Here is a 27,826-nt window from a genome sequence, read left to right on the forward strand (position 1 = left end):
GCCTTCTCCTCCGGATGCGCTACTCGCAAATACATAATTTCACTATAACTCTTTTTTCCTCACGCAGCAACTCTTTTAAGTATTCTTTTTTTCAGCGCACAATAGTGGACTGGAACCAGCTAAAACAATGACGTCGTCTCTGCGCCAACATTAACTTATTTTTTATCATGTTTACAGTGACATTATTTTGTTTGTGCCATGTTTGCAGTGACAGTGTTTTACTTCTTTAGAGTAACGTTGCGTGTGACCAACCTGTACGCTTTGTATTTATTCAATAACAGTTTTCTTTATTAACGTGTGCATTTTCTGTACATACCAATGTATTCGTTATGCTTGTACCACCCTGCTAAAATCACCGCATGGTGATTGCAGTATTTATAAAATAAATATAATAAATAATAGCGTTTTTTTTTCGATAAAGCCTCCGAACACCTGCCACGCAAGAATGTATGTACTAGAAGTGCAGCCCTATTTGCAGCAGTGCAGCCCTATTTACAACGCGCTCCCATCTTGAGCTGCCCTGAAGGTGTTGACGACAGTCATGCGATACGATCCGCAAATCTAATTACCGAGAGGTTTCTGAGAATGCTCCTTGTAAATCAGTCAAACCAACTGACTGAAGAAAACGACAAGCCTTCGGCCTATGTACACAAGTCGCCAAGGAAACACTTTAGATTGTAATTGTGAATAAGACACATTTGTGAGCTACTGTGCCCGCAAGTTTTCGCCTGAAAGTATGGCAACCATTGTAAGTGCATACGAGCAATAAATATTTATTTTCATCCTCAAAATGGATTTGATGGCGGAGAGCTGTTCTCCCGGCGCATGCAGCCCCAGTGAACTTAAAGAAGCTCGATGTATTAATACAGTTACACTGCATTCATTTATAAGAAGCCTAGATGAACCATTTACGAGTCCTCTACAATTAGGCGACTTGTTCTTGAACGCACGGTGAGGTAAGAAGCGCGCCCGACCCAATCTTCCAGCGTTGCGCGCGCTGCACAGATCGGCTGGGAGCAGCTGAGCAAGAGGGTGGGGTCGCAGCGCCCCCCTCCAAGCAACGGCGATAGGCATGAACTAGCCCCGATGCGAAGGCCGTAAGAAGCGAGCGCGCGCGCCAGTCGAGCCCGGAGAAGCGAGCGCGCGCGCCAGTCGAGCCCGGCCGTGGGCGTCGGCAGCACCTCTGCGCGTTGCCTCGTTGGTGCTGCTACAACTTATTTCTCTCTCTCTCTCTCTCGCTTTCATTTTTTCTTTCTCTCTCGCGAGCATAGCGCGCGACGCTCCGCGAGGCGGTTGCTTCTCTCTCCCGAGCCTATATAGCGCGCGACGCGAGCACTCTCTCTCACTCTCTTTTTCTCTTTCTCTCTACCGAGCATAGCGCGCGACACTGCGCAGGTGGTTGCTAGGCAATGCAGTGGCAGGCGGCACACATTACGGCTGACTTAAACAGCTCCGCTATTAAAATTTGTATTCCGGCTTCATGATGTCTTTTGAAGTATAAGCGAAACCATCATTGTTTTCTTTAACTCCCTCATCAATTTGGCCATTATGGACGCCTTTCTTACTGTCTTATTTTTTATTAGTTATTACAGTTAGCACAAGTTAAGTCGTAGGCTCGGTTTAAGCGGTGAATTAAATGTTATGCTTAAGTGTCAAATGACCTATTGAGAGGAAGGGAGGAAGGAAAATAAGAGGCGAAAGGCAGAGAGGTTAACCAGGTTAAGTGTTCGGTTGGCTACTCTGCACAGAACTCTCACTGAATGAACGCAAACACGTGCCGAGAGACCCATTGAGAGAAATGCAGCTCCACTAACGTGAAACCTGGGGAGGTGCGAAGCATGCAGTGATGCACCGCTAATGGGCTCATAACCCCGTAAACTCGGCCTCCTCATTGCGACGACAGAAGAGAAGCGAAATTCTACGCTGGAATGACGAGCGGCCACGCATGCAGCTGTGGAAGACCACGACGACGACCGAGCACGTGCCGCCTGCTTACCGCGACGACGACAGGAGACGCCGACAGCCCGAGCGCAGGAAAAATGCGCCTAAAATAATGCAGCAGATCCGCATCGCGCCTAAAAAATGCAGCAGATCCAACATGCCCTGTAGGAATATACATACAGCGAAGCTTACCGTAAATGCATAAGAAGGGCTAAAACACGTGTTTGCGTTTATTCAGTGTGAGTGCAAAGTGAAACCGAACGATGTGTTCAGATATTTTATTGAGACCACGTGGTTGCTAGGCGGCGCAACCCATGCGCAACGTGAGGCCACCTCCTCCGGCGCCCTCTCTTTCATTTCATCGCGGCTCTCCCCGTCACGGCCCCCTCGCCCTCTCCACCAGGGGCCAACGACCGGCGTGCGCAAGCCCGGCCCCCTCTATCTTCCACTGCTGCGGGCGAAGTAGTGTGAGCCATCACTCCTACATGGCACCGCCGTCCCGTAGCCGAGTGTGAGCGGTGAGAACGCACGAGCAGCAGCAACAGGCGGCAGCCACGGTCAGCAAGAGAGGAGCAGGGGGGTTCGCAAAGAAAGCTTCGCTTTATAAGCAGGGAATATATTGATAGCACTGGATCCGTTACTGGTATAGGTAACGATACAAGGTAGGTAAAGAAGTTTCGAGGAAGATAAAAATGATTAGGGAGATGCAGACAAAATGCTAGGCTGAAAAGCGTGTACCTGATTGAGTCAAGCAGGCTAGGTGACTATTTGTCACCGCCCCATTTCAAAGGGGATACCAACAAATTTCAAAAATTTCAAACGAATATTGAAATTCCACATCAGTCACTTTCCGGTTTTATGAAGAAGTAAAATTTGTTGCCAGATATATTTCATTTTTCGATGTGTGGCCAATCCGCCTAATCGGTATGTGTCATATGCTAAAAGGACACTAAAGAGAAACACCTAATCAATTTATAGCGGTAAAGTGTTTTTCCAAAAGTCTATTTCAGTCTATTTTTTGTGGTATGACGCTAATTTATACAAGAGAATATCGACCGAACATCCATTTCTTTATTCTCGCGCCGATACCCCAGCGCAGTTACGTCAGTGTGACGTCATGAATTTCAATTCATTTTTTTTTCGCATTTGGCGGAGCCAAATTTCTTAATTTCAGTAAAAGGGACAGGTTTCAGTTTCGGCTGCTTTAGAATGCAGTCTACTCCGTGTTTACCGATTAACTAGGCCCGAGCAGACGGCATCAGAATCTGTGACGTCTCGGCGTGCTGGTGCGGGAACTTGAAGGCGGCGTTATACCGCTCGCTTTTCGTTGTCAATCCTTTCTGACTACTCAAGCTTCCATACACGCTAAAAGTGCCTTATTTTTTATTTTATAAGCCTCATTTACTAACGCAGCTCAACCTATTTATGTAGGCTACATAGCTGGTCGTCGCGTTTACCAGTGCGTGCGCGTTCCGCACGGTGATGGCTGACATTGCAGCATGCGGCTTCTGCGGCGACGAGGAAATAATAGATAATGTTCTGTGCCAGTGCCCGCAGTACAGTGTACAGAGACTATGGCATTCCGTCGTGCTCAACCAGTTGGACGACCAGCTTCTGTCGAAAGGAAAAATTCTACAGCATCGAATTGACTTTATATCGCATCAGAATGCCGCGCAAGCGCTATATGAAGTTCTTGCGATTGACTGGCATGTGGGAACGCCCTTAACTGGAACGTCCTTGCTGCTGATTTTTGATGCGAATACATCAAATGGTCCATTGAGCGAAAAAGCCGGCGTCTGTAGCCGCGAAACGGCATCAATATTCCCATTGGCTGCGACGTCACGTCACGTACATGCGTGCGATCGACAGGGCAGAGCGGGCGAAAGGGTACACCTGCTGCGGCGCTGGCCCGCCAGGTGTCGTTTAAGGGGAGAGGGCATCATCGCGACGCGACGTCACCCTCGATCTCACTCTCGGAAGCCTGTATTATGCGCGCGTTCCTTGTCCACGCAAGCTCTCGCCTGCGTTCTAACTTCGCCCATATACATTAATTTCTTTATAGCAATCGCTATAAAGAAATTAATGTATATAAAAACAGTAAATACGAAAGGAAATACGTTGGCGGTTGTGAATTTCGATCCTACGCTCAGAAGCCGAGTGCCTTCTGGTTAACTCGCATCTGGTTAACCTCCCCCCCTCGCCCTCTCTCTCTCTCTCTCTCTAGGGTCGCTTTAGGAAATCGACAACGACAAAGTCATGCCCCATAGCGGGTATGAGCCATCGGTTGGGGGAAATAAAATCCACACCATCGCTATCGTCGGAATCCGGGCCCCGGAGGTGACAGCCCAAATTCGTCGGCTATGAGCGGCGCGAGGGAGTGCACGCCGACGGGCGTCCTGCGGGCGGCGCGGCGGGCCCAGTCGCCGGCCAGTGGCGACCCACCGTCGGATGACCAGATGCAGGGCAACGTGACCGTGGGCCACGGCGGGGACCACCGGCTCCGGCAGTCCATCACCATCAAGAGCAAGGTGCGAGCCACAGTCGCCAGTGACTACACGTTCAGGGTCCGCTGCAAAACGGTATGGATTCGTGATGACACACTCGGGGAAAGCTGGACTAAATGCAGCCGTTAGACTACCGGATAACCGGTTCGCCCTCCAAGGAGTAGATGAGTGCAGTTGCGTGTCGTGTGCAAACGTCTCCTTTGAACGAGACCAACGGGAGGAGTATATACAGCACGTCTGTTGGATCATCTGCTGCCGCAGAATATTCCATAGACCTTGACGAGCGCTACTCAAACTGTCAGCTCTAGCGCGCCGCTCGAGCAGCTCATTATGTCCTTCGGTGCCGCCCTTCGGTGTCGAGATAACGCAACGATTCTATTCCTATTCTATTTCTTCTTGCCTTTCAACGGTGGTCTGAGCGGCGCTCCGCTCATGTTATCACCAGGCCTGGCAACCGCGAACGGTGGGTGATAAGGAAAGAATACATTCCATTTTTTTTCCTTCATCAAAAAGGGATATGTTCTCGAGAGAAAACATCGAATCGCGGCATTATACCGGCTCCTATCTTTAATGCGACATCAATCATGAGCCAGGTCCTGTCCGTTCATTCGTGGCACGTAATAAGCCGCAAGAGGTGTGCCACCAAAGTGCTGTACGCTCACAATCAGTTACAGTTGATTGGTTTCACATTTCGTAAAAAACAAATTTCCCTCGCATACATGCATACGGTATCGGTGGGAAATCTAAAGATAAAAGAAATTAAAAAGCGTGAGGAAGAAGAAGTGCGCCGTGTAGAGCTCCGCAGCCGGGCCGCCAGCGTTACGTAAGCGGGGCTCGGGCTAGACGCTGTTCCTAAAGTCCCTATATAAGAAAAGTACCGCCATCCTTTGATAAACGCCGCTTCTCTCTCTCCTGTATCTCCGATTGGACGATGATAGCGCGCGCTTTTCACTTCTTTATATTTTCCTTTTTTCCGCCTCAGAGCCATGTTGAAAGTCCTCTGCGCAGCCGCAGTCGGCGGCGGCGGCGGCGGCGCGCGCCCGGCCTGAAAGCTTCAACGTGGACTTTCTAGGTGCGCCACCGTCGACTTGGCTTTCGCAAGCAAAAAGTGAAGAAAAAAAGAAGCGCTTTAGGAGAGGAGGCGGCGGAGGAAAGAGTAGATGGCGGTAATTTTCTTATATAGGGATTTTAGCTGTTCCTGGTGTGACTGGCTAAGCCTACGCTATTGCGTCTTCCAGACGGCGCCATTCGTGTCGTACACAGCTGTATCGGTCTTCTTTGTAAGAAAAAAAAATGGGTTTTACATGTCAAAAGCCTGATCTGACTATGATGCACTATGATGCGCCACGGTGGGTGGAGGGAAATCTATAGGACATACGCAGAACGATGCGCAATAGGTGATGAATAAAGATAAAGGAGTGACGCGCTTGTTTTAGCCGAAGGAAGGAAATGCGCCGCAAAGCGGTAGGGGGCGCGATGGAGGATTTATATAAGCCGCGGCGCGGTACGAGCTCGGTCCAATATACCGCCACGCTGAGGATGTCGCTGGCCGGAATGATGCGAAGGATAAGCACCGAGAAGATTGAACAAGACCTGCACTGAATAATGCACAGAAATGACAGGACCTTGGTGTCGCAGAAAATTCGCCAACGCCATCTATAGGAGGCGTCGATGCTACTCGGCTTTGGTGGAAGGCGGGCGAGAAAGAAAATTAAGACGGTGAGGAATCTGATCAATATACATGTATTATATAGAGAGCTATATTGTGCCTACGAGATCATCTCGGGCACAACCGGGGCATGGCAGCTATTTCTATAACCTATAGTCAATATCTCAATCACAAAAAAAAAAAAAGAAAAACCCCGCCAGGGACGTCCTTGTTGCCAAACGTGCGCCCGTTCTCTCTCTCCGCACCCTCAAATTCAGCTGCTCTGGTCAAGTGCTTCTCGTTCGTGATTAGTATTCCGGGCACTCAAATAGAAGGTCACGGCTTTCTAGAGCTGCAAGTGTCAGGGACGGTTGTTGTTGCAGACTATTTGAGGCAGGTATTGCCGAGTGAATAACGCCGCTCCCAGTTTCGGTCTGGGCAGTTCTTCTTCTTTCTGGGGTTTTACGTGCCAAAACCAGTTCTGATTATGAGGCATGCCGTAGTGGAGGGCTCCGGATTAATTGTGACCACCGGGGGTTCTTTAACGTGCACTACAACGCAAGCACACGAGCGTTTTTGCATTTCGCCTCCATCGATATACGGCCGCCGCGGCCGGGATTCGATCCCGCGATCTCGTGCTCAGCAGCGCAACGCCTTAGCAGACTGACCCACCGCGGCGGGTGTCTGGGCAGTAAAATGTCCTGGCACAGTCTTGTTCTTGATGAAAGGCTGAATCGTCAATAGGTGTTTATCTGGCCGAAAAACAGCCATTTTGACGGTGCTCTAAATCAGTGGTCTCCAAACCTTTTGTCCAGAGGCCTAGTTTGACAGCCAGCGGCGGATTTGAGCACCGGACAACAAATAATCAAACAAATATGAATGAAAATAAATTCGTGAACCTAATTGTAATGATTGAAAAAGTAGGGACATCTAGGCGAGTTGGTGTGGCAGCATAATTATAAAACAGCGCTAGGGACGCAGACAGCGAAAGGAAACCTCAGGACGTACGGTGCGTTGACTCTCACTTCGAGTTTATTAAAGAAACGCGTAAATCTTTGAAAAAACGCCACCTGGTGGGCAGGTGACATAAACGGCATGGCATAACAAAATGACGAAAAGATGAAAAAAAAAGAGAAGGCACGAGTAGGGGCAATGTAAACAAATTCATTTGGTCACATGCACAAGATTAGTAGGCGCATTAATGTAGCAGACATTCGGCTTCAATTAGTACCGACAGCAATTAGTAAATTGCAATACGTGCCATAAAGTAATTGATTAAAATGTAATTAGTGAATTTTTATTAATAAGTCGATTACGTATTTTGATTTATCGTGCGAGTAATGTCCCCTGTTTCGAGCAATCCAGTTCAAGGACTACAGGGTGTGTCCGAAAAGTAATGTCAGTGATTATATGGCGAAGCGACTAAACGTCGCAGCGAGCTAGGACCGCTTGGGATTGGTGGATGGGGAAGTTTGCTTACACACGCGCGGTCGCTCTATCGTCTGCTACCATCTGGAGAGTAAGGACAGGCTTTTCCGTGAATCTCGTTTTATTTCCCGTGCACGCAGCAATGAAGCGTTCGTTGGAACAAAGGATTGTCTTCAAGATTTGTGTGTAACTCACCAAGTCCGCAGTGAAAGTATTTCCTATGATAAAGACGGCTTTTGGTGATAATTGTTTATCAGAACGTCGTCTACCGGTGGCGCTTGAAGACTCCCATGAAAGGACATCATTTCGGGACAGTTTACAAAGTCAAAGAGGCTTGCACCAAGGCTCTTAAAGGACATTCAGGAGGAGGCCTCAGGTGCCGCCTTCGATGCCTGGAAATCTCGCTGAAAGCGATGTATCGACGCAGGAGGAGCCTATTTTGAAGCCTTTTAATGTGTTGTACTGATCTGATCAATAACTTTTTATTATGCGACTCGTGTCGGACATACCCTGTACAATTATGCTATCTGCCACACACTAGCTATCTTTAAAAACTTTGTACAATATTACAAAAGAACAGAGACAGCACCCGTTCCTGGACCAGCTGTTCTATTATCTGCTTCTTCCTCACTTCCCCTCGTTCGCCCCCTAGCACGCGGCGTCCGAGCGCCCGAGCCCAAGTGCATCTCTTCATATATATATATATATATATATTGCGAGATAGCTGTTCAACCTCGACGGTTTATTATGCAGGCCGCGCGCTGAAGCGAATGGCGCTGGCCATGATGATGAGTATATACAGATGAAGAAGATGAAGGGGTAATATAATGCTCACACAATTACCCCCGCGCATGGAAGCGGCCAACCTGGCCGCTGGCTATGGCGGCGAACGCCGCATGAAAGGCTTTAAACGTGAAACATGCACAATCTCTGTGGTACGGCAGCGGCCGTCCGAAGGCGTAACAACGGGCGCGACACGATAGTTAACTGGCGAAGTCTGTTCCTGAACTGTGTAAGGCCCGACAAAACGGGACTGAAATTTCTCGCATAAACCAGGAACGCGAACTGGAGTCCACAGCAACACTTCGTCTCCAGGCTGGAAGGAAACGACACGGTGGGATGCATCATAGCGAGTTTTGCGGTCTTGTTGACTGGCGTCGGTGTTGAGGCGGGCGTGTTGGCGACACTGGGTAATTCGCGAAACAAATTGCTCACACGTTGATGTGTACGATGGCACGGGGACGTCAAAGAAAGAGACGTCGAGGACAGTGATTGGTTGACGACCATACACAAGGAAAAAGGGCGAGTACCCCGTTGTGCGTTGGACGGCCGTGTTGTAAGCGAAGGTGACGAATGGGAGAATAACATCCCAATTGGTGTGATCAGGGTTGATGTACATTGAAATCATGTCGGACAGCGTACGATGAAAGCGCTCTGTGAGGCCATTAGTTTGAGGGTGGTAGCTGGAAGTCGTTTTATGGATGGTATTGGACGCACGGAGAACATCGTCGAGAAGTTTAGACAGAAAGGTCCTGCCGCGGTCACTCAAAAGAATACGTGGGGCTCCGTGTCGTAAAAAGATGGTTTCCAAGAAAAAGGAGGCAACCTCCGCTGCGGAACCGGAAGGTAGTGCGGCTGTTTCAGCGTACCGTGTCAAGTGGTCTACAGCTGTGACAATCCATCGTTTACCGCCAGCCGATAAGGGTAGTGGACCATACAAGTCGATACCAACTACTGCGAAAGGAGCTTCAGGACACGGGACAGGTTGTAGCAGTCCAGCCGGAGGTGAGGTCAGTCGTTTGCGGCGTTGGCAGATCGAACAGGAAGCCACGTATTTTGCTACGCTTGTTGCAAGTCCAGGCCAAGAGAAGCGGCTGCGAATTCGCTCATAGGTTTTATGAAAACCGAAGTGACCGGCAGTGGGATCGTCATGAAAGGTCTCCAGTATCTGGGTCCGAAGTGATCGGGGAACTACAGGGACCCAACGGTGTCCTTCGGGATGAAACACGTACCGGTATAGCACCGAATTTTGAATCTTGTGGTTCTTCAACTGCCGACGGAGTCGAGCGTTAGGTGTGCGAGAGGATCCCCGAATACGTTCCATAACGGAGTGGCAGTAGGGGTCACTACGTTGGCAAGTTGCAAACGTATGAGAATGGCTAGGTGGGAGCCGGTCGAGAGCTGCGAGTGAAGGAAATGCAGGAGAGACGTCCGGCGGGTTGCTCACGGAAGGTGGTAAGCAGGCAGTGTTTGAAGACGGTGGTAGGGGACAACGAGAGAGAGCATCGGCATCCTGGTGTTTCTTTCCAGACTTGTAGGTGACGTCGAAGTCGTATTCTTGTAAACGAAGTATCCAACGGCCGAGACGGCCCGTTAAATTTTTTACCGTCGCCAACCAGCACAAGGCGTGGTGATCAGTAACGACCGTAAAGTGGCGGCCGTGCAGATAAGGCCGGAATTTTTGGACGGACCAAACAACGGCAAGACACTCTTGCTCGGTAATCGTATAATTTTTCTCTGCAGGTGTTAGCGTGCGACTTGCGTATGCGACCAATATATATATATTGTAATGAATGAGAGACACAGAGACAGCACCCGTTCCTGGGCCGGCTGTTCTATATCCTCCTCGCCGTCTTCTCTTCTAGCGCCCGCCTTGCGAGCGCGCGAGCCCTAGTTCACTCGTCGTTACACTCGGCCACGCTGCAAGTTTCCGGCACGCTTACAACCAAGCAACTTGTCCAGGCAGTCAGGCCGTCGTTGGTGAGCCGTCCAGCGCGCAACCAGCTTCTCTGGCGGGCGGCACTGACTGCAGCGCGCTGGTCGCATGTCTAGCCGACGATTATCCCGTTGCACATGTGCACGTACGGCAGAAGAATCTGGAGAATGAACGGCTGCTCTGCTCAGCTGTCTCGTGCACCTTTTCCATGCTGCCGCTGACTGATCAAGTTTCGCCGATGTGTTAGAATACGCTGAGTTGGTTGAAATACTTGCTGCTGCTGATGATTCGTTCTTACCCGAATGCGGAACAAAAATTAGGGTCTTCCGCTTTGAAACCGATGGTTGCTTGCGCATCTGTTTTTTTGCATATCTCTTGCGGTCTCTTGTGATCGTAACTTTCAATAGTCTCTTGAGCGTCTTGAGTGTCTCTCTGTCAAGGCGTCCCTGGGCACGACTCGCGCGTCTTTTGTGTACGGGCAGGTCTTAATGATGGTCTCAGGCGTGTTACTCGCCTTCGTTTCTATCAGCGAGGTCTCTCTCAGCGCGGAGCGAAGAGCCACGCATTCGGCCAATGACTGCGTTAAAGTTCTAGCATCTGGCAGGTCCGGACGGTTCTGCATGCTGCGATCCGTGGACATGTCGGGTTCCTGGAGTGCTAGTTGCTCAAGTACTAAAGGAGTCGGTGCTTCCATATGTTCCGGCATTGAATTCGGGAGCAGCTCCACAGACTGCTGCGGACGGAATGTGGTCACGGTTTCTACCAATGATGGTGTAGTGTTGGAGATCCGCAGTAGAAAAAATGGCTCGCATCCGCTGTCTACCACGTAGCAGGCTGCGAGCTCATCTACCAAAATATTTCCGGGTGTAGCTGCAGCGCCGAGATAGTGCAACTCGCGAGCTTCACTGGGTTGCCGCCGCAGCACCTCGGCTGGCGTAGACTGCCAAGTCGAAGCAGCAGTGGTGGCTTGCTCCGTGGTCAGAGCTTGTGGTGGAGCCGGTGGTGTCGGTTGGTGATGCGCCGCCCGGTGGTTGGTCGACGCAGGAGCGGCGGTCGCCACGCGCTCCCCACCCACCGTCTGGGATGAAGCCGACGGCGACACCCGGTGAGCCGGCTGCTGTGTCGCGGCACCCTGCGGACCTTCCTGCCGGAGGGACGCAGGGTGCACCTGCCGCAGCGTCGAGGCTGTATCTCTCAGGAGCGCCGTGCGAAGAAAGGCGCTGGTCGGACTCGCCGCAGGCACGAGGAAGCGGGCCGAAAGCAGCTATCAGAGCTGCGCTCCATTCAGGCCACGACCCCTGTTTGATGCCTGCGTAGTTGTCCCATGCCTTGGCGGCACCGCAAAGTCGTTTAGCTGCAACCAGCCATCGTGTGTGATCTGGCCAGGCCTGACGATCACCCAAGGCATTGATGTTGCGAATCCAAAAGATGACGTCATCAGCAAAGCCCCGAAACGGGGGTATTTTTACGCAAGCCAGTTGCTGGAAGTCACAGTGCCTCATCTCTGCCAGGCTGCTTGTCCAGCTACCCGAGGAACCAATGCCGGTGTCCACGGACAGTGCGGTCGTTGTGGTAGTCGCGGCAGCCGGTTCTACCACCAAGGAAGCATCGACAGCATACCTTGGTGGCTGAGGAGTCGAAAAAGTGCCGGGCACGATATTCTCGCCAAGGGAAGTGTGGACGGCGTTCTCAGGCAGGACGGGTCCAAGACGGAGGGGCCTAAGCGCTGTCTCAGTATGAGGTGCAACCGCGAAACCGCTGACGGATGCGAAGGCGTTCGTCATAACCTCGAGTTGTGTCAGCTTGGCGATGGCTTGGACGACATCGCAAGTAGAGTCCTGGCCCCGCCGAGGAGACTTGGACGCCGCGCCCGCGCGGTGCGGTGGTTGCTTGCGACGGTGGTAGGGTGGCCGGATCCATAACCGAGGAAGCGTGGACGGCATCCCTTGCTGGCTGAGATTACGATGACGTCATGGGGCCGTGATCCAGAGCACGGGAAGCGTGGACGGCCTTCCCTGGCCGCAGGAGGCACCCACGACGGCGAGGATCCATGTCCAATGCAACGTGAACGGCATGCCTTGGAGGCTCGGAGATCCAGGTAGTCCCAGGTGCGGCATCCATGACAAGCGAAGCGTTGACGGCATTCCCTCACCGGAAGGACCCTGGGCGGCGAGATGCCGGAGGACGCATGGCCTCCGCAGCATGGTGCTGAGGGCTGGAGCGCCTTAAGACTGCGCTTGCGTCGACTGCGCCATTGTAAAGGAAAGAGGGACACCCAGAGACAGCACCCGTCCCTGGGCCGGCTGTTCTATATCCTCCTCGTCGTCTTCTCTTCTATAGAGCCCGCCTCGCGAGCGCGGAGCCCAAGTTCACTTCGTCTTTACAACACACACACACACACACACACACACACACACACACACACGCACACGCACACGCACACGCACATGCACACACACACACACACACACACACACACACACACACACACACACACACACACACACACACACACACACACACACACACGTATGATCAGCAGCAGCCTATATATATATATAATAAACATTCTAGCGCGTGTTAGAACCTCGCATTAATTACAGAAAACGGCAGATCAAATAAAATGGTGCTGACGGCAGTGGCGTATGTGACAGCACCGAGATGCATTCAAGGAATGCGTTGTGAGTGGTGGATGATAAGAAAGGGATAAAATCGAGCGAATGGATCCGCTACATTATACCGGAGCTGGCGGTGTGCGGTGTACGCATACCGTCATCGTACTTCCTCACCAGCTCCGCATGAATATCATGCGCATTGTGTCCCTTAAAATGCAGACAGCCTGTCCCTGCTGTGCTTCAATCAGCATTCCCAATGGATACTGCCATTCTTGTTTGGATTCCCTAGCAGTATTCCACGTTACTACACGGGAAAACGTTTTTATATTCCGCTAAAGCTAGAGAGACGTGCGTACATTTTGCTGCTTATCGTTTACGCCTGTTCCAAATGTTTGGTACGCATAATACGAACGTACCCCGTACATAAATTTTATTACGAGTGGTGATGAAAGTAAGTGCTTGCAAAGCAAAGGCCTGAGTTGAACGCACATTTATTAGTAATTTCATTCACTTCCACCAGTTCTTTACGATAGGTCAAAGAAGAGAATTGTCTAAGCATAAACACAAGTGAAAAGTGCTTTGCATGTCCTCCAAGAACGTGCACGGCGCGCCGTTGGCTACCCGTAACACTGCTCGCAAAATTAGCACAAGTGCAATAAAGCTCGAAAGTCCAAAGGTTTCACAGACTGCCATTTACACGTGTCGCCAGTGATGTGTAGATATCTAATGATCTGTAGAAAATAAAGGTGCGGCAGCAATTTTCTACAGATGAACTTCAGATTCGATTATTATATATCAAATTACTGTAGGAGATTCCCAGACGATACTGATGCTCTCATAAAGCTAAAAAAAAAAACAGTCCTTTCTATGTCTGTGTGTGCTAATGTCTGAATATATTTGTTTAAAGTAAAGAATCATTGCTACTGGAAGATATCCTGGGTTTAAAACCTTCTACATGTAATTTGGTTGGCAAGTCGCGTTCAGGGAGAGACCGTTCAAAGACGGTTCAGCGGAGGCGGGAACGGGCCGAATCCGTCCGGCTCCCACCTCGTGACATACATTGTTGGTGGTTTCTTAGTTGTAGGGCCAAGATCGCTTCCAGAGCACGAATAAAACAAATGCGCAGGTGGAGAGCTCGTGCAGCGCCAAGACGGTAGTGACCTGCACCTCGGAGAGGGGCAGCTCCACTCGGTCCGTGGTGCAGCAGAGGAGCACCACCAGTGGCGGCCACGCCGAGGTAAGCAGCTGAACCTCAAGCACGCCCGTCGCTCAACGCTTCTGATGGGGTCTTCGGCCGGTCACTGCAATACTTTGCTTCTGAGTAGGCAGATTTGGAGCCGCTGGTCACGTAAGCTAGAAGCAGAGCACTTTTGCTGGATGCTTATAAGTGTCTGGGAGCAGTAAGTGCACCAAAATCAGACATTATTTCCAGATTTCCACTAGATTTAAGTTGCAACACCCCTACAGAACATGTCTTAGAGTGACAGTATACTAGGCGGTGTTAAAAGACTGTACCACAACCACATCTCGGAGCCGCTCAGGTCAAACATGCAGGTGCCTCAAAATGCTCATTCAAGGATTCCATCACGCGGACGCCATTATTTGGATGCATTTTGAGCGTTGTGTTTCAGTCAGCCGAGCGCGGGGCTGAGCGCTGGGGGGGTATTTACTCTGTTAGTGTCCCATTTTGTCTGCAGCTGAAGTTCTCATTGGCTGGGCTGGGGTACGCGTGGGAAAAAGACAGGCGCCCCCAGCCAATCAACGCTTCAGCAACAGAAGAAATGGACATGTCCACTTGGCGGACACTCACAGAATACCCTCCCTGGAGAATGACACTATACGAAGGCTGCCATGGGAATAGACGCTAGCGCTAAGCCCCTTGCGAGTAGAAAACTAGTCGGTACTCCCATTACTGGATTGGTTGTATGTTCCTGACTTCCAAAGTTGGCATAGGAAACGTACATAATATTTTCAAACTATGGCTTTCACTTTGCTTCCTCCTGTTGCAATGCACAAACCCTTTTCGATTGTTCGCAGTGAGCGACATAGAGCATTAGCGCGCCCATGAATAAAAACGAAAACTGTGTAATCGCCGCACATTTGTAATGCGAGCCTTGCTAACTGCAGCCCTGGGAACGTCCAGATTTGTACGTAAGGAATTGCGTATAAATAATTACTTGTAATCAATCATATTTTATGGCAATGTTGTAATTTAACGATTACCTTGTTTACTCGGTGGCTTTCCCTGTAATTTAATTGCTTTTTTTATTAACCAATTACATGTAATTAGTTACTTTAATGACGAGACAAGCTGTAACAAACAATGCAGCTTCGAAAACCTGAATTTGGAGAAAGCTACAATAGAACGCCCGAGATCGTGTCAGGCAACAGCCTTGTAAACGCGCATTTTCAGACAGGCAAACCCGTAAGCTTAGCAATAATTTTATTTCCTCATTTTACTCACCGCACCACCAGATGTGTGCTGACGAATTTGACAGGTGCAGGTATGTCTCGATAGCGAAGGATGCTGAAGAATTTATAGCCAGGAAATCACATACGGGCGATATTTTCAGCTTTTATTTGGCTCAACCGGTGCGTCTTCTCCAAGTCCTTGTATCTGTATGCGTGCGTTATGAAAACGCCCTTCCGCCCAGCGTCGCGCACATCGAGCGAACGGGCTAAGCTCCATCTCTTTCCCTCTTTTTCCTCCTCGACCAAGTTTTCAGTGTCGGTGCTGATGTCTTCACAGCAAGAAAGAGGGACGATCACCGAAGAAATTTTTTCAAATTGTTAGTGCAGATAAGCATTGTATGAAGGGCTGAAGAGAACGCACTCAAAGTGCTAGGCCAGCTCGTTCAGTTCACTGTATCTATGCAATATTAACAAAGGTTCGGAGTATTGTAACGTAGAAGTAATCGATTACTATTGTATAATTAATCAATTACATTCGTGGGGCAGTAATCGGTAACTGTAATCAATTACATTTTTAATTAAGTATTTGTAATCGCCATCGGTTGTATTTTTTCTGTAGCGTGTACAAGTCTGGCAACATCTAGCCGCTTTACTCCAGGCTTTAGTCCGCAAGTAGTATCGTGAAATTTTAACCCGATCGCGTTAAGGGCCCCGTGTCGCAGAAAATCCGGCGTTGGCGTCGGCGCCGGCGTGGATGTCGGCGTCCGTGGTGTAGAAAACCATCCGCAACCACCCCGACCACACAGGCCCTCCGCGTGGCGCAAGGTTCTGGTGAACAAATATTGAATTTGTCACAATGAAATTCATCACAGAAATGCTAAAGTACAACTTAACCACAACCTACAGGCATGGTGGCGTCGGATTGTAATTTGAATGTACGAGAAAATATAATTCTGTTACGAGTAAACTCAAACACAAACCCTTTTTCCAGCATTCATAACAGCGGCGCGCTCGGGTAGTTTGCTTGCGAAAATGCCCTCCAGATAGCGCTCGCATCCTGGGCAGGTCAAATTGGGACTTCGCCCGCGTTTTGGACTCGTGCGCGCGTCGGGGCAATAAAAAATTATGGGGTTTTACGTGCCAAAACCACGATCTGATTACGAGGCACGCCGCAGTGGAGAACTCCGGAAATTTGGACCACCTGGAGTTCTTTAACGTGCACCTAAATCTAAGTACACGGGTGTTTTCGCATTTCGCCCCCATCGAAATGCAGCCTCCGTGGCCGGGCTACAGTGTACTAGAAGCTCCCTTCTAGTACACTGTAGCCGGGCTTCGATCATGGGACCTCGTGCTCAGCAGCCCAACACCACAGCCACTGAGCAACCACGGCGGGCATGTCGGGGCAATAGCAAACAATTAATAATAAAAAAAAGGTGCTAGGGCCTGCACATTTTAATACAAGACGACTTATGTTGCCCCTCGAAAAGCGTTTTCCCAGCAATGCACCTCTGTTTAAAAGTGAAGCCGACTTTAAGGGGATAGGTGTAAGCTTGGTCTTTGTAAGCTGGCTTTCCCACGTTCTGTGTTGCAGTTAAGCCCACTGAAAGAAAAATGCGATGCGAACGAGGCCCGATAACGCTATTGTGTTCCACTCTTAAAGGCGAAGCTTAAACGTCCTCCACTTTTTTATGAAAGTTAATGCGCGAGTGCAGGGCGCAGTGTTCTCGTTGCGTACAACTCTTAGCGCGCTGCGGCCAAAAGGAGCCAATGATGCTGCTCTGCCAGCTGCTGGCATGTATTACATGCACATATTCCTAGCCACGGTCGTAAAGCATGAAGCGCCCTAAGCCTTCTAATCACAGTTTGGTATCAGTCCATGCTTTGGGTTACAGCCTACAAGTAAAATCGACAGTTCGCCTCAAAATTCTACATTTCAACTATCGAACTAACATTCGGGCAAAAGGTGCATGTCATCGATTGACACACCCGGATGGCCCGCGCATGGCATACGGCCGCGATATAAGTATGAGAGTGCCGACATCGTTTGAAGGATATTAGCAAGGAACTGAAGCAAGCGAACGTGCGGAATTTAGGGATTATCAGTTGACGAAAGAAGTACGCAACTCTCTGTTTTCAAGCGCAACCACAGCGCGTCGCTATCGGCGCTGCACGAGGCCATCTGCCAAGCGCTCAAAGTGTTCTCTTACGGAGGCCTTAACACAGTGCATCGCATGGCATTTATGAGAAAAGGCAGTGACTGTTTAATGAACTCGCCCTACGTACACTGGGTCTAGCACCCTATGTGTGGCACGCTGCCTGGCCCTTAGCGAGATATGCTAGTATGTTCCCTGACAGGATGCTTGCCCCGGAGTCGTGAGTCGAGGACAGCTCTTTACTGATTTGTGTATATGACATAGCGTAATAGCATTGGCTATACGTTGTCGACTTGCTCTTCCGATTCCTTCTTTTTTATTTTTTAAGCTGACCAGTTCCTTAACTTCCTGCAGAATATTTGAAGAATGCATGAAATATTGACTCTACCTCATTATTGGGCAGTTCTTTTTCTTAGGGCACTTGTTCATTTTCTCTGATAGTTATTAATTTTGTTCACTCCTTGCAAGATGTAGAAGTGCGATTGAAGTAAGAACCATGATCTATCGTCTTTTCTGTGTTATTTGTCTTTTTTGTGTTTGCAAGTTTTACTGCACCTTCTTTGCTGTGCACTTTGCTGTGCCGCACGTTTTTTAAAGCGTAAGCTTTCTTTGGCGAGTTCCCTAGGCCTGTCACGCGAAACGTGTAATGCCTTTTATCTGCCCGAAAATGCGTAATTTACAAAGTTAGGACATTTAATCATTATGATAGTGTACATGTGAATGATTGGTAGCTTTTTAAAGCAATAAGCAACAATCTAAAGAAAAAAAAGTAAAATAAAAAGAAATACCCATAGAGATACATAAGGCTCCTTAGAAAATACATGTGGCAGTACAGGTGGGCCAACCTAAAATTTGGAGGTGGGCCAACTAGAAATTTGGGGATGGGCCAAATATAACTTTGTGGGTGGGCCAACTTGAAATTTGTGGATGGGCCAAGTTGAAATCTGAAGGTGGGCCAATTGAACTTGGGGTGGGCCAACTTAGGGAGTGGGCCAACTTGAAATTTGAGAATGGGCGAACCTGAAATTTTTTGGGGGTCAACTTAAATTTGTGGTTTGGCCAACTTTACATTTAGGGGTGGGCCAACTTAAATTTGGGGATGGGCCAAGTTATAATCTGGGGTTGGGACAACTTAAATTTGGGGTGGGACGAATTGAAACTTGGGGGTCGGCCAACTTGAAATTTGGGTGTGGGCTTAAGATTTTTGGTTTTCCCTGTTATAGTTGAATGTGAATTTAGAGACGTAACCACTACAATCTGTACTTTCGTTGCCTCTGTTTTATTTTTATGTGCTTTGTGTCGTTGTTCGAATTGGTTTTCCCTTCCTGTTTTCTAGAATCCTTAGCAGTTTGTTGCTGCCTGCGAGGCGCTCCCAGTCAAGCCCAATGTGGCTTTGGAAAGTCTGATACTTGTACTTATTTTTACTGGATGCGTACAATAAATTATTATTATTATTATTATTATTATTATTATTATTATATTATTATTATTATTATTATTATTATTATGTCGCCGATGGACGCCACATTGTGGCCGGGGCTTTCGAACTGCGGAAAGCGTGTTTGGTGCATAAGTAAACACGTATATCACAAAGTAACCGTCTAAGCATCAGGGAATTCTCATGTCGTGAGAAGGCGTCTTGTACGGATACCTATTCAGCCGAATGATGTAATGCTTCTTTATCAGGCTTGTACACGTTACAGAATAAAAGTAACCGATCACAATTACAATTGCTTCTTTCAAAAATAATTGATTACGATTACTAGTTACTGCCCCCCGAAAGTAGATGAGCAATTACTAAAAATAATCGAATAACTAAAAGTTGATGTCCTCCGTGTTTTTTTAACATTGCACAGAAACAATAATTAGAAGAAGCTGGCCTGGCTCTTTCAATGCATCCTCCACAAGTTGTTTATCTTCACAAATCTCGCTCAATATGTGCGGGGGAGAGAAGGGCTGTGCAGCAACGTGCTAACACCTTGCTCAAACGATTTTGATTATTCAGTGCCGGGATGATCAAGTCTAAGTTATCTATGAAGCGCAGGGCTTCATTGCTGCTAGGGCTAGGGGAATGCGTTCGCGATACAGCCAGTGAAAAACTGAAATCGTATTATGTAATTCCCTGGCATCAACGTCCAAATGGTCATCGCTACCGAGCCAGTTAAATTTGTCGGCCAACATCTGTTGGATCTCCTCTCGGTGCTCCTCAATCGTTAGCCATTTAGACTTAAACACCTAATTGTAACGGACGCCAGCAAACGTTCGCTTTCGTTGAAAAGGTGTTGAAATCGGTAATGTAATTTAATACCGTTCGTTCAAAAGGTGTCCAAATCTGTAGTGTAATTCAATATAATACTGCATGATATTCAGGCTTAAAGATACTGTTCGTGTGCTACAATCATAATAGCTGCATATGAGTGCACATAATATCGAACAGATAGAAACATGAGTTTACCTGCGAAAAACTTCTATATCAGAGAAGTCAGAGACTGCATGCACTAAGCAAAGAGTAATTCAGCAGCAGCTCTTATCACCTGTGAAGGCTGCATATAAGCGCTTCCTGGAGCGAGGAAAATAAATTTATTACGAGAAAAGGTCAGAGTTGCACCTCCAAGGGAAGTGTGCAAATCTGCAAGCCTGCCATGTTCAAGTGATTCAGGCGTAGCTACAGAACGCTGATTGTGGGAAGGAAGTAACCCATGTACATGATTTCATTCATTTTGGCTATGTAGTTCCGGCCAAATTTAAGCTCCAAAAGTTGCGTCGCCTGTCAGCGCTTGTTTTGTCAAAAATGTAATTGGTTACATGTAATCGGTTGCTAAAAGTAATTGCAATACAGACAGCGATACTGAGTAAACGCAGTTATGGTTATACTACAATATTACCAATAAACAACTGATTACAAGTAAGTAATTACGTGTAATTCGTTACGTACAAGTCTGTTCCTTACAGACCTCGCCCAGTGTGATATAAGGAGTTACGTAATTTTTGGGTTCTCAAACGCGCATGACGATGACTAAAACAACATCGCTATCGCATGTACTTGGCGCGCCGGCTGGCATGAAGCATTTTTATTTGTGCCTTATATTGTCACGTGGTAGTGACGTTGAATAACGACACAGGGTCAAAACTGTGAGTTACAAATTGAACCCTTTATAGCGCGAACTTGTGCGCAGAAAAACAAATAACACTCAGGCATAACAATAGCAGCGAGCAAAGTCGGCGATCGTCGAAAATGTGATCAGCGGGTCAAGCCAACACCACCTAGATAGCACAGGCCTACGCACTCTGATCCATGACGTCATGCTACCTGGCCCGAAATTTCCTTTGCCAAGGCTGGCGTGACGAAAGCGGTGATGTCAAAATCAGTGTTGCTTACGCGGGAGCATCCCCATTAGATTATATGGCAGTCTGGCCAGGTAGCATGACGTCATAGATCGGAGTGCGTAGGCCTGTGCTACCTAGGTGGTGTTGGTCAAGCCAACACCACCTAGGTGAGGTCTGTTCACTTCGATCCATGACGTCATGCTACCTGGCCCGAAATTTCCATTGCCAAGCCTGGCGTAAACGAAAGCGGTGACGTCGAAATCACCGCTGCTAGCTCACTCCGCAGCATCCTCATTAGATTCTATGGCTGTCGGGCCAGGTAGCACGACGTCATGGATCTGAGTGAACAGGCCTCGTGCTATCTAGGTGGTGTTGGTCAAGCACATCGGCTTTTATACATGACTCGTAGAAGGTTCTAGCATAATCGCAGGTGCCCGCGTGCCTTCGAGAAAGTACTACACAATTCGTGTCGCGCATGCAGTCAGATTATACAAGGTTTGGTCACAAACAACAGACAATGAATAGAACTATCGATAACAATCGCGAAACTTCCGATACATGCAGGTGTGGCCTGCGCCGAGCGATAACGTTTAATTGTTAGCCGGTGAAAAGTGGTCACCGGAGAAAGATGAACAAGTACACGTACCAATGTCCCCCTCTTAAATAGCGTCGCCTCGATGCTGCAAACAAACACAAGAGCGAAAGACAAAAGTACGTCCGTAGTAAAGAAAACAATAAAGTAACGAAGTTCGTCAGTGGGCGTTGAAAGGCTTAAGCCGCACCGCGTGCACCACTTCAGATCGTGCGCGGCACGGCTGTGATTGAAAAATGCCGTCTGGCACGACCTCATAGTCTATTGCTTCAATACGTCGCATGATCTTGTAGGCTCCGAAATAGCGTCGCAAAAATTTCTCACTAAGTCCTCGTCGGCGTATCTGAGTCCAAACCCAAAGACGGTCGCCGGGCTGGTGTTCCACGTATCGTCGTCGAAGATTGTAGTGTCGGCTGTCTGTCCTTTTTCTTCACCAAGACAACAGGAGACGCCCACGAGCTCTTCGAAGGCTGGATGGTTTCGTCGCGTAGCTTTTCATCGACTTGTTGTCTTATGGCTTCTCGTTCTCGCGTCGAAACTCGGTACGGGCTCTAACGGAGTGGCCGAGCGCATTCTTCAGTTGTTATGAGATGCTTGGCAACTGGAGTTGGTCGAATCCTCGTCAAAAAGCAGTCTTTTTTATTGTCGGAGAATACTGTTGAGCTGTTGCTGTTTACTCATAGGGGAGAGTCGGATTGATGTCGAAGGCTGGTTCGGGAACTATGGCCATCGAGGTAGGTGTGGCAGAATCCGAGAGGACAAACCCTCTGCTGGTGTCCACAGTTACCTCAATGTATGCGATCGTCGTGCCCTTGCTGAGGTGTTTATTATGCTCCTGGCTGAAGTGAGTCAGCATTACTTTCGCTTTTCCTCCTTGCAGTCGAGCGATTCCACTTGCGACGCAAATTTCGCGGTCTAGCAGCAGATGTTGTTCGCCCGCGACGACACCTTCTACGTCTACTGGTGATTTGTTGCCGGCTGAAATAATTATACTGGAGCGAGGCGGGATGCCGACTTGATCTTCAAGCGCACTCAACGCATGGTGACTCAGAGAGCTCTCCGGTGATATCGCATAGTCTTCGGATAACGTTATCGACTTGGACTTCAGGTCAATGATTGTGCCGTGTTGGCTCAGGAAGTCCATGCCGAGAATTACGACCCTTGAGCATTGCTGCAGAATAACAAACGTCGCAGGGTGAGTCTGGTTATGGACTTTAACTCTTGCGGTGCGGATTCCATTTGGCGTTATCAGGTGTACTCCAGCTGTCCGGATTCGAGGGCCGTCCCACGCAGTCTTGTCTTTCTTCAATAGGGCGGCGTATGATCCACTTATGACAGAGTAGTCAGTTCCTGTGTTCATTAGAGCGGTGACATTGTGGCCGTCGAGAAGCACTTCCTGGTCGGTGGTTGTTCGCCTTGCACTGCGGTTAGACCATGGCGTCGGATCACGGCGTCGTGGTGGTCCCGTTGTTACGTCTCGTCAACAGGTCTTCTGTATAGGCGACGTAGTCGTGGCTTCGAGGCTTCGTATTGATGGCGGCGTGTCTTTACTATGTCGTCAAGATAGTCTTTTCGGCGTCGTCGTCGGCGACGGAGGATCTTCGTCATTTCGACGAACAGCAACCGCACCTCCATCGGTTACTGCTTTTAGTTTTCCAGATATGGGCTGATGGAGTGGCCCCGGGCTGGGCCAGTGTACTGTCGGCGCTGCGGCGACAGGTAGTAGCCTGGTGACAGCGAACGGGATGGTCGTCAAGGGCTCCACTGATTGGCGGCGAGGTAGTCGGCGATACTACGAGACCGCTCCCCTTGATGTGGGTGCGGCGCGTTCACGGCAAACCCTCGTAGTATTGTCGGTAGACATGGCCTGCTTCTCCGCAGTGATAACAGAGCGGGCAGTGTTCTGCAGCACGCCATAAATCTGTCTTCCTTGGGTAGTTGCGCTGGGTGACGGGCGGGCGAGCTAGTGGCGGCGTAGGTCATTGCTTCCACGTGGAGTTGCGGCGATGCCGGAACTTCTGCTACTTACAGTGACTGCTGAAACTCTTCCTTAACTATGTCAGCGAAAGAGGCTATGTGGGGCTGCGACCTTGGGCACAACATCTGCAGCTCTTCCCGTACGACTGCTCTGATTGTCTCGCGCAGGTCGTAGGCGCCAAGCGCTTGAGCTTCGGCGTTGTTTGTTGTCAGCACACGGCGGTTGTGTTGCCTGGTGCGCATTTCGAGCGTCTTCTCGATTGCTGTGACCTCTGAAACAAACTCGGCGACGGTCTTGGGTGGGTTGCGTATCAATCCGGAGAACAGCTGTTCTTTCACACCCCGCATCAGGAACCGAACTTTCTCTTTTCAGACATGTCGGGGTAGGCGTCGCGGAAGATGCGAGTCAACTCCTCCGTGATGGTTGCCATGTTCTCGTTCGGTCACTGTACTCGTGTTTCGAAGAGAACCTTTCCTTGTGTAAGATACTCGTGAAGGTTTTCAAGAAGGTTTCACGAAATCGGTCCTACGTCACTAGGGTGGTTTCTGTGTTCTCGAACCAGGTCCGAGCAGCGTCAACCAAAGAAAAATAGACATGGCGCAGCTTGTCCTCGCCGCTCCTTTTTTTTTAACTTCGCGGTCCTTTGGCACGTCTCCAGCCAGGTTTCAGGGTCTTCAAATGATGATCCACAGACCGTCGATGGCTGTTGAAGTACGATGGCTGCTGACGATGCTGAGTTCGTCATCGTGGCTCCCGACTTGGTCTTCCTGGTCCTCACGGGTAGAAGTCCTAACTCCAGGGGCAGGTTTTGCAGTCTGAGGCATGCTCTATGGTTCGGGGCGACGTTGGTGCTGTCTTTGAGGTTCGGGCTTGAATCACGGTTTTGCGGGGGCTTCCGGTACATGAACGCAAAAGCACCTCCACCAGATGCCACGTGGTAGTGACGCTGAAGAACGACACAGTGTCAAAGCCGTGAGTTACAAATTTAACTCTTTATTGGGCGAACTTGGGCCCAGCGAAACAAGCAACAGTCAAGCACAACGATAGCGGCGAGAAAAGTCATCGATCGTCGAAAATGTGATCAGCGGGTAAGCGCATCGGCTTTTATACATGGCTTGTCGAAGGTTCCAGCGTAATCGCTGGTGCCCGCGTGCCTTCCAGAAAGCGCTACACAATTCGCGTCGCACATACAGCCAGTTTACACAATGTTCGGTGACAACGGATAGAACCGTCGATGACATTCGAGGAACTTCCGATACGGGCAGGTGCGGCCTGCGACGAGTAATAACGTTTAACATTTGTTAGCCGATGAAAAGTGGTCACCGGAGAAAGGTAACCAAGTACATGTGTCAATATAATGCACGCAGGTGGTGCGTGCCACGACGTTCTCCCGCGAGATGTCCAACGGCGCCATGGCGACGATCGAAACCTACGAGGACAGCCGTAGCGGTATTCGGCAACTGAGTGTGGGGCGTCACATCGGGGACCGGTACGCAGGACCGCTGCCTGTTCCTTTGCACACTCTCCTCTCTGCATTTAATTATTTCCCTCTCCCTCCCTCCGCTACACTCTAAGCAAATAACTCATTTGTGGGGCGGCACTGCCCTTCAAACTACATAGAAGAGCAGTCGCGAAGGCGGAAGTGCTTTTCTCTTATTTAACCCCATTTTCGAGTGTTCCCTCGTTTATTGACTCAGTATGGTTTTGCAGGAGTCATTGCTTCTATCACGTTAATTTACATTTGTAGCAGTTCACGTACATCCCGACGAAGAAAGGCAGGGATCGAATCCGTTTCATCGGGGACTTGTTCAAACAGGAGCAACTGCTTGTCCTTACAGGTATACTGGCAGTTGCTCCAGCAGAACAGCTTGTAAGCACTTTGTATCATCGTTAAAGGTGCACTTGACACGAAATTTCTGTCTTTCCATGTCCATATCCTCCTTGCGCTATATTTAAGCCTATATCATAAGCCAACTAGACCACCAACACGTATATCTTGTGTATCGTTTTCTGTTTTAGTACGAAACATTATTCTCCGAGTGCTGCGTATGTGCCACTGGGTTTTAGTGTCCTTTCATTCAAAAATTTTGCTATTAAACACATTGTTTTATTATAAATAGAAACACTATGTAGCATATAATATTTACATAACCGCTCGCTACACAACGTTTAGGTTATTTATACAACCGTTCTCTACAAATCAAGAATGCTTTGCATTACGTAGAGGTCAACTACAGTTCAATCTGTCTTTTTTTTTATTTGTCTATATGTAGGCGGATATGAATTTCACTTTCTCCCGAGCGCAACGTACTGTATTGAATTACGTCATATTTTAACGCATACACTTGAAAATACATGTTATATAAACTGCGCGCCATCGAACGTGAAGCCGGAGGCTGGATTCTAAAGAGAAAAGCAAAACAGAAAAAATTAATAGAAAAACACGGCGGTAATGATGACCGAGTTGTGTCGTCTTGCCTCGATCCCCTTACAACACTCCCTACAGTAATTTCGTTGTTTTTTTATCGAATGTCTCTTTTCCTCGGCGTACCATCTGTTGAGATGCAATTGAGCATCGAGCGTGATTTTTACTACGGCACACGCTGCTTCTGTACGGGCAGGTCGCATTTGAGCGAGAAGAGCCGCAACGAGTTCACGGGCGAGGAGGAGAAGACCGAGCAGCTGGTCAACATCCCGTACGAAGAGCTCGGCGGCTTCGAGAGCGAGTGGAAGCGGCGCATGGCCCGCAACTGAAACGGTGGCACCGAGTCAGGGACGCCCGGTGCTCGACGTCCTGTCAGACCCCTGGCCGCGACTGCGTCTGTGACCGTCTTTCGCCGGGGTCTCCGCTCGCGGTGCAGCCGCAGCTTGAGGCCCACACACACGCTGCTGCTGGCTAAGAGAAATTGTGCCACGAAACCCCGTGTATTTCGCGCTTGTGCGTCTCCATAAAAAAAAAAAAAAATGTTTTGAAGGCGATTCAACTTCTAGCTCAAGTCGGCGAAAGACGATGTCTTCCCGAGCGAGTTGGGGTGACAATGGGGCGGAGTCACTGCGCACGGCACTCCACCACGTCAACGCTCGCGTGAGGAGAGTCGGACTGGTTAAATGTTTTTGACTCCACTACCTTCGCACGCGGCCCACATTATTCATACCGCACTGTCTCCTCGATATAGGCCCACTAAAGAGGACGGAAAAGGAGATATAGCTGATCCGGAAAAGTCTGGTGTAACTCGCCTAGGAAGACATCTCGCCAGACAATACAATACCAGAACGCTCGTTTACTTACGTTTAGGTGCACGTTATTGCAACCACACGTGGTCAGAATCATTCCGGAGTCGTCCACTACGGCGATCGATCCTCGTAACCTGATTGTGGTAATCTCCATGTAAAACTCTTGAATTTAATTTAGCACACGGAGACAAAGCAACGAACCACAGAGGACGGTGCGCTGTCCTCGTTCCTCGGTTTGTCACAGTGTGGCCGCCCTGTACGTGTATACTTGCACATACTAGCCAAAAGAAGCCATCTTACCGCGGGCTACAAAGAGACGATGTTATCGCCCTTGGGCTTTATGTTAACGGCCTACCTAAATGCCTGCTTCCTTCTAACCACATTCTTTGTGCAGACGATACAGCTATCTTTAACTCTGACAATTGTGCAAGCAACCTAGTTTCAAAACTTACTACTGACATAAACAACGTACTAAATTGCCGCAATATTATCCAACTCGATAAAAACCCGGCCGTCTAAAACTAAACTCTGTTTTATTCACGTCCCACCAACGCTCATCCGCATTAATTCCTCCACTCTACCTTGGTAAATATCTGATCGCCCTTATTGCGTCAATCTAACGTCTATATAATTTACATTTTATCGATTGTAATTAAGCGCAGTGCGCGGACGGGTGAGGATGAATTACTATGAGAAAAAACACGATCATGCGACATTACATTTTTTTATTATTTGCTGTCGTATTAGATTTCGCAGCACTTTTTTGTTATGAATGAGCTTCTTCCTTAGTTGTCCCTGTCTGCTTTCCGGGTCACTCACAACAAATCCCTCTCAAGACAAGTTCTTCTTGGGCAAGTTGGTGCTTAGATTTCCTTGATATACTTGCGCGAAATACATTTCGTGAAAAGGGGACACAAGAAAGGAGACAGTGAAGCGCCAAACTACCACATGTTTCGCGTAATTAACACAGGTTGCATGATGAATGAGCTATGATCTCTTTCATTAATTACTATATGGTACAAGCTGAAATTCAATGTTTTGTAACTGCTCGGTGTACCCACTAACAGTGTTGAGACTAGCACTACTGTAAAGGAATACGCCCACAGAATCTGTGGCGAAATGCACTGCCGTTTTAATCAGCAAGAATCGCTTCTGCTACAAAAAATGCAGTGCTCACGAACATTAACCAGTGTATCAATGCGTTTTACATCTCATTTTGAAGTAATGATCCTCCAGTACCTTTACATTGAGTCATCATCATCATCATCATCATCATCA

The 27,826-nt window shown here is 48.8% G+C and overlaps 1 protein-coding gene across 1 annotated transcript; it reads left to right on the top strand.

The window, feature by feature from the left end:
• The first annotated feature begins 4,158 nt into the window (after positions 1–4,158).
• LOC119431956 (myeloid leukemia factor 2-like) lies at positions 4,159–26,257 on the top strand. The gene is made up of 4 exons (XM_037699394.2): positions 4,159–4,520; positions 13,979–14,089; positions 24,682–24,803; positions 25,936–26,257. The coding sequence occupies exons 1-4, from the start codon at positions 4,302–4,304 to the stop codon at positions 26,066–26,068; spliced, it is 585 nt and encodes a 194-aa protein (XP_037555322.2). The 5' UTR covers positions 4,159–4,301; the 3' UTR covers positions 26,069–26,257.
• Positions 26,258–27,826: the final 1,569 nt, after the last annotated feature.

Source organism: Dermacentor silvarum, chromosome 10 (assembly GCF_013339745.2).
Source record: "Dermacentor silvarum isolate Dsil-2018 chromosome 10, BIME_Dsil_1.4, whole genome shotgun sequence".
NCBI lineage: Eukaryota > Metazoa > Arthropoda > Arachnida > Ixodida > Ixodidae > Dermacentor > Dermacentor silvarum.

Bases quoted from the DNA above. Each gene is read 5' to 3' on its own strand.
- LOC119431956 (XM_037699394.2), top strand. From the start codon at position 4,302: ATGAGCGGCGCGAGGGAGTGCACGCCGACGGGCGTCCTGCGGGCGGCG. The intron at 4,521-13,978 runs GTATGGATTCGT...ACAAATGCGCAG, and splicing joins TCAGGGTCCGCTGCAAAACG to GTGGAGAGCTCGTGCAGCGC. The intron at 24,804-25,935 runs GTACGCAGGACC...CTGTACGGGCAG, and splicing joins GGGCGTCACATCGGGGACCG to GTCGCATTTGAGCGAGAAGA.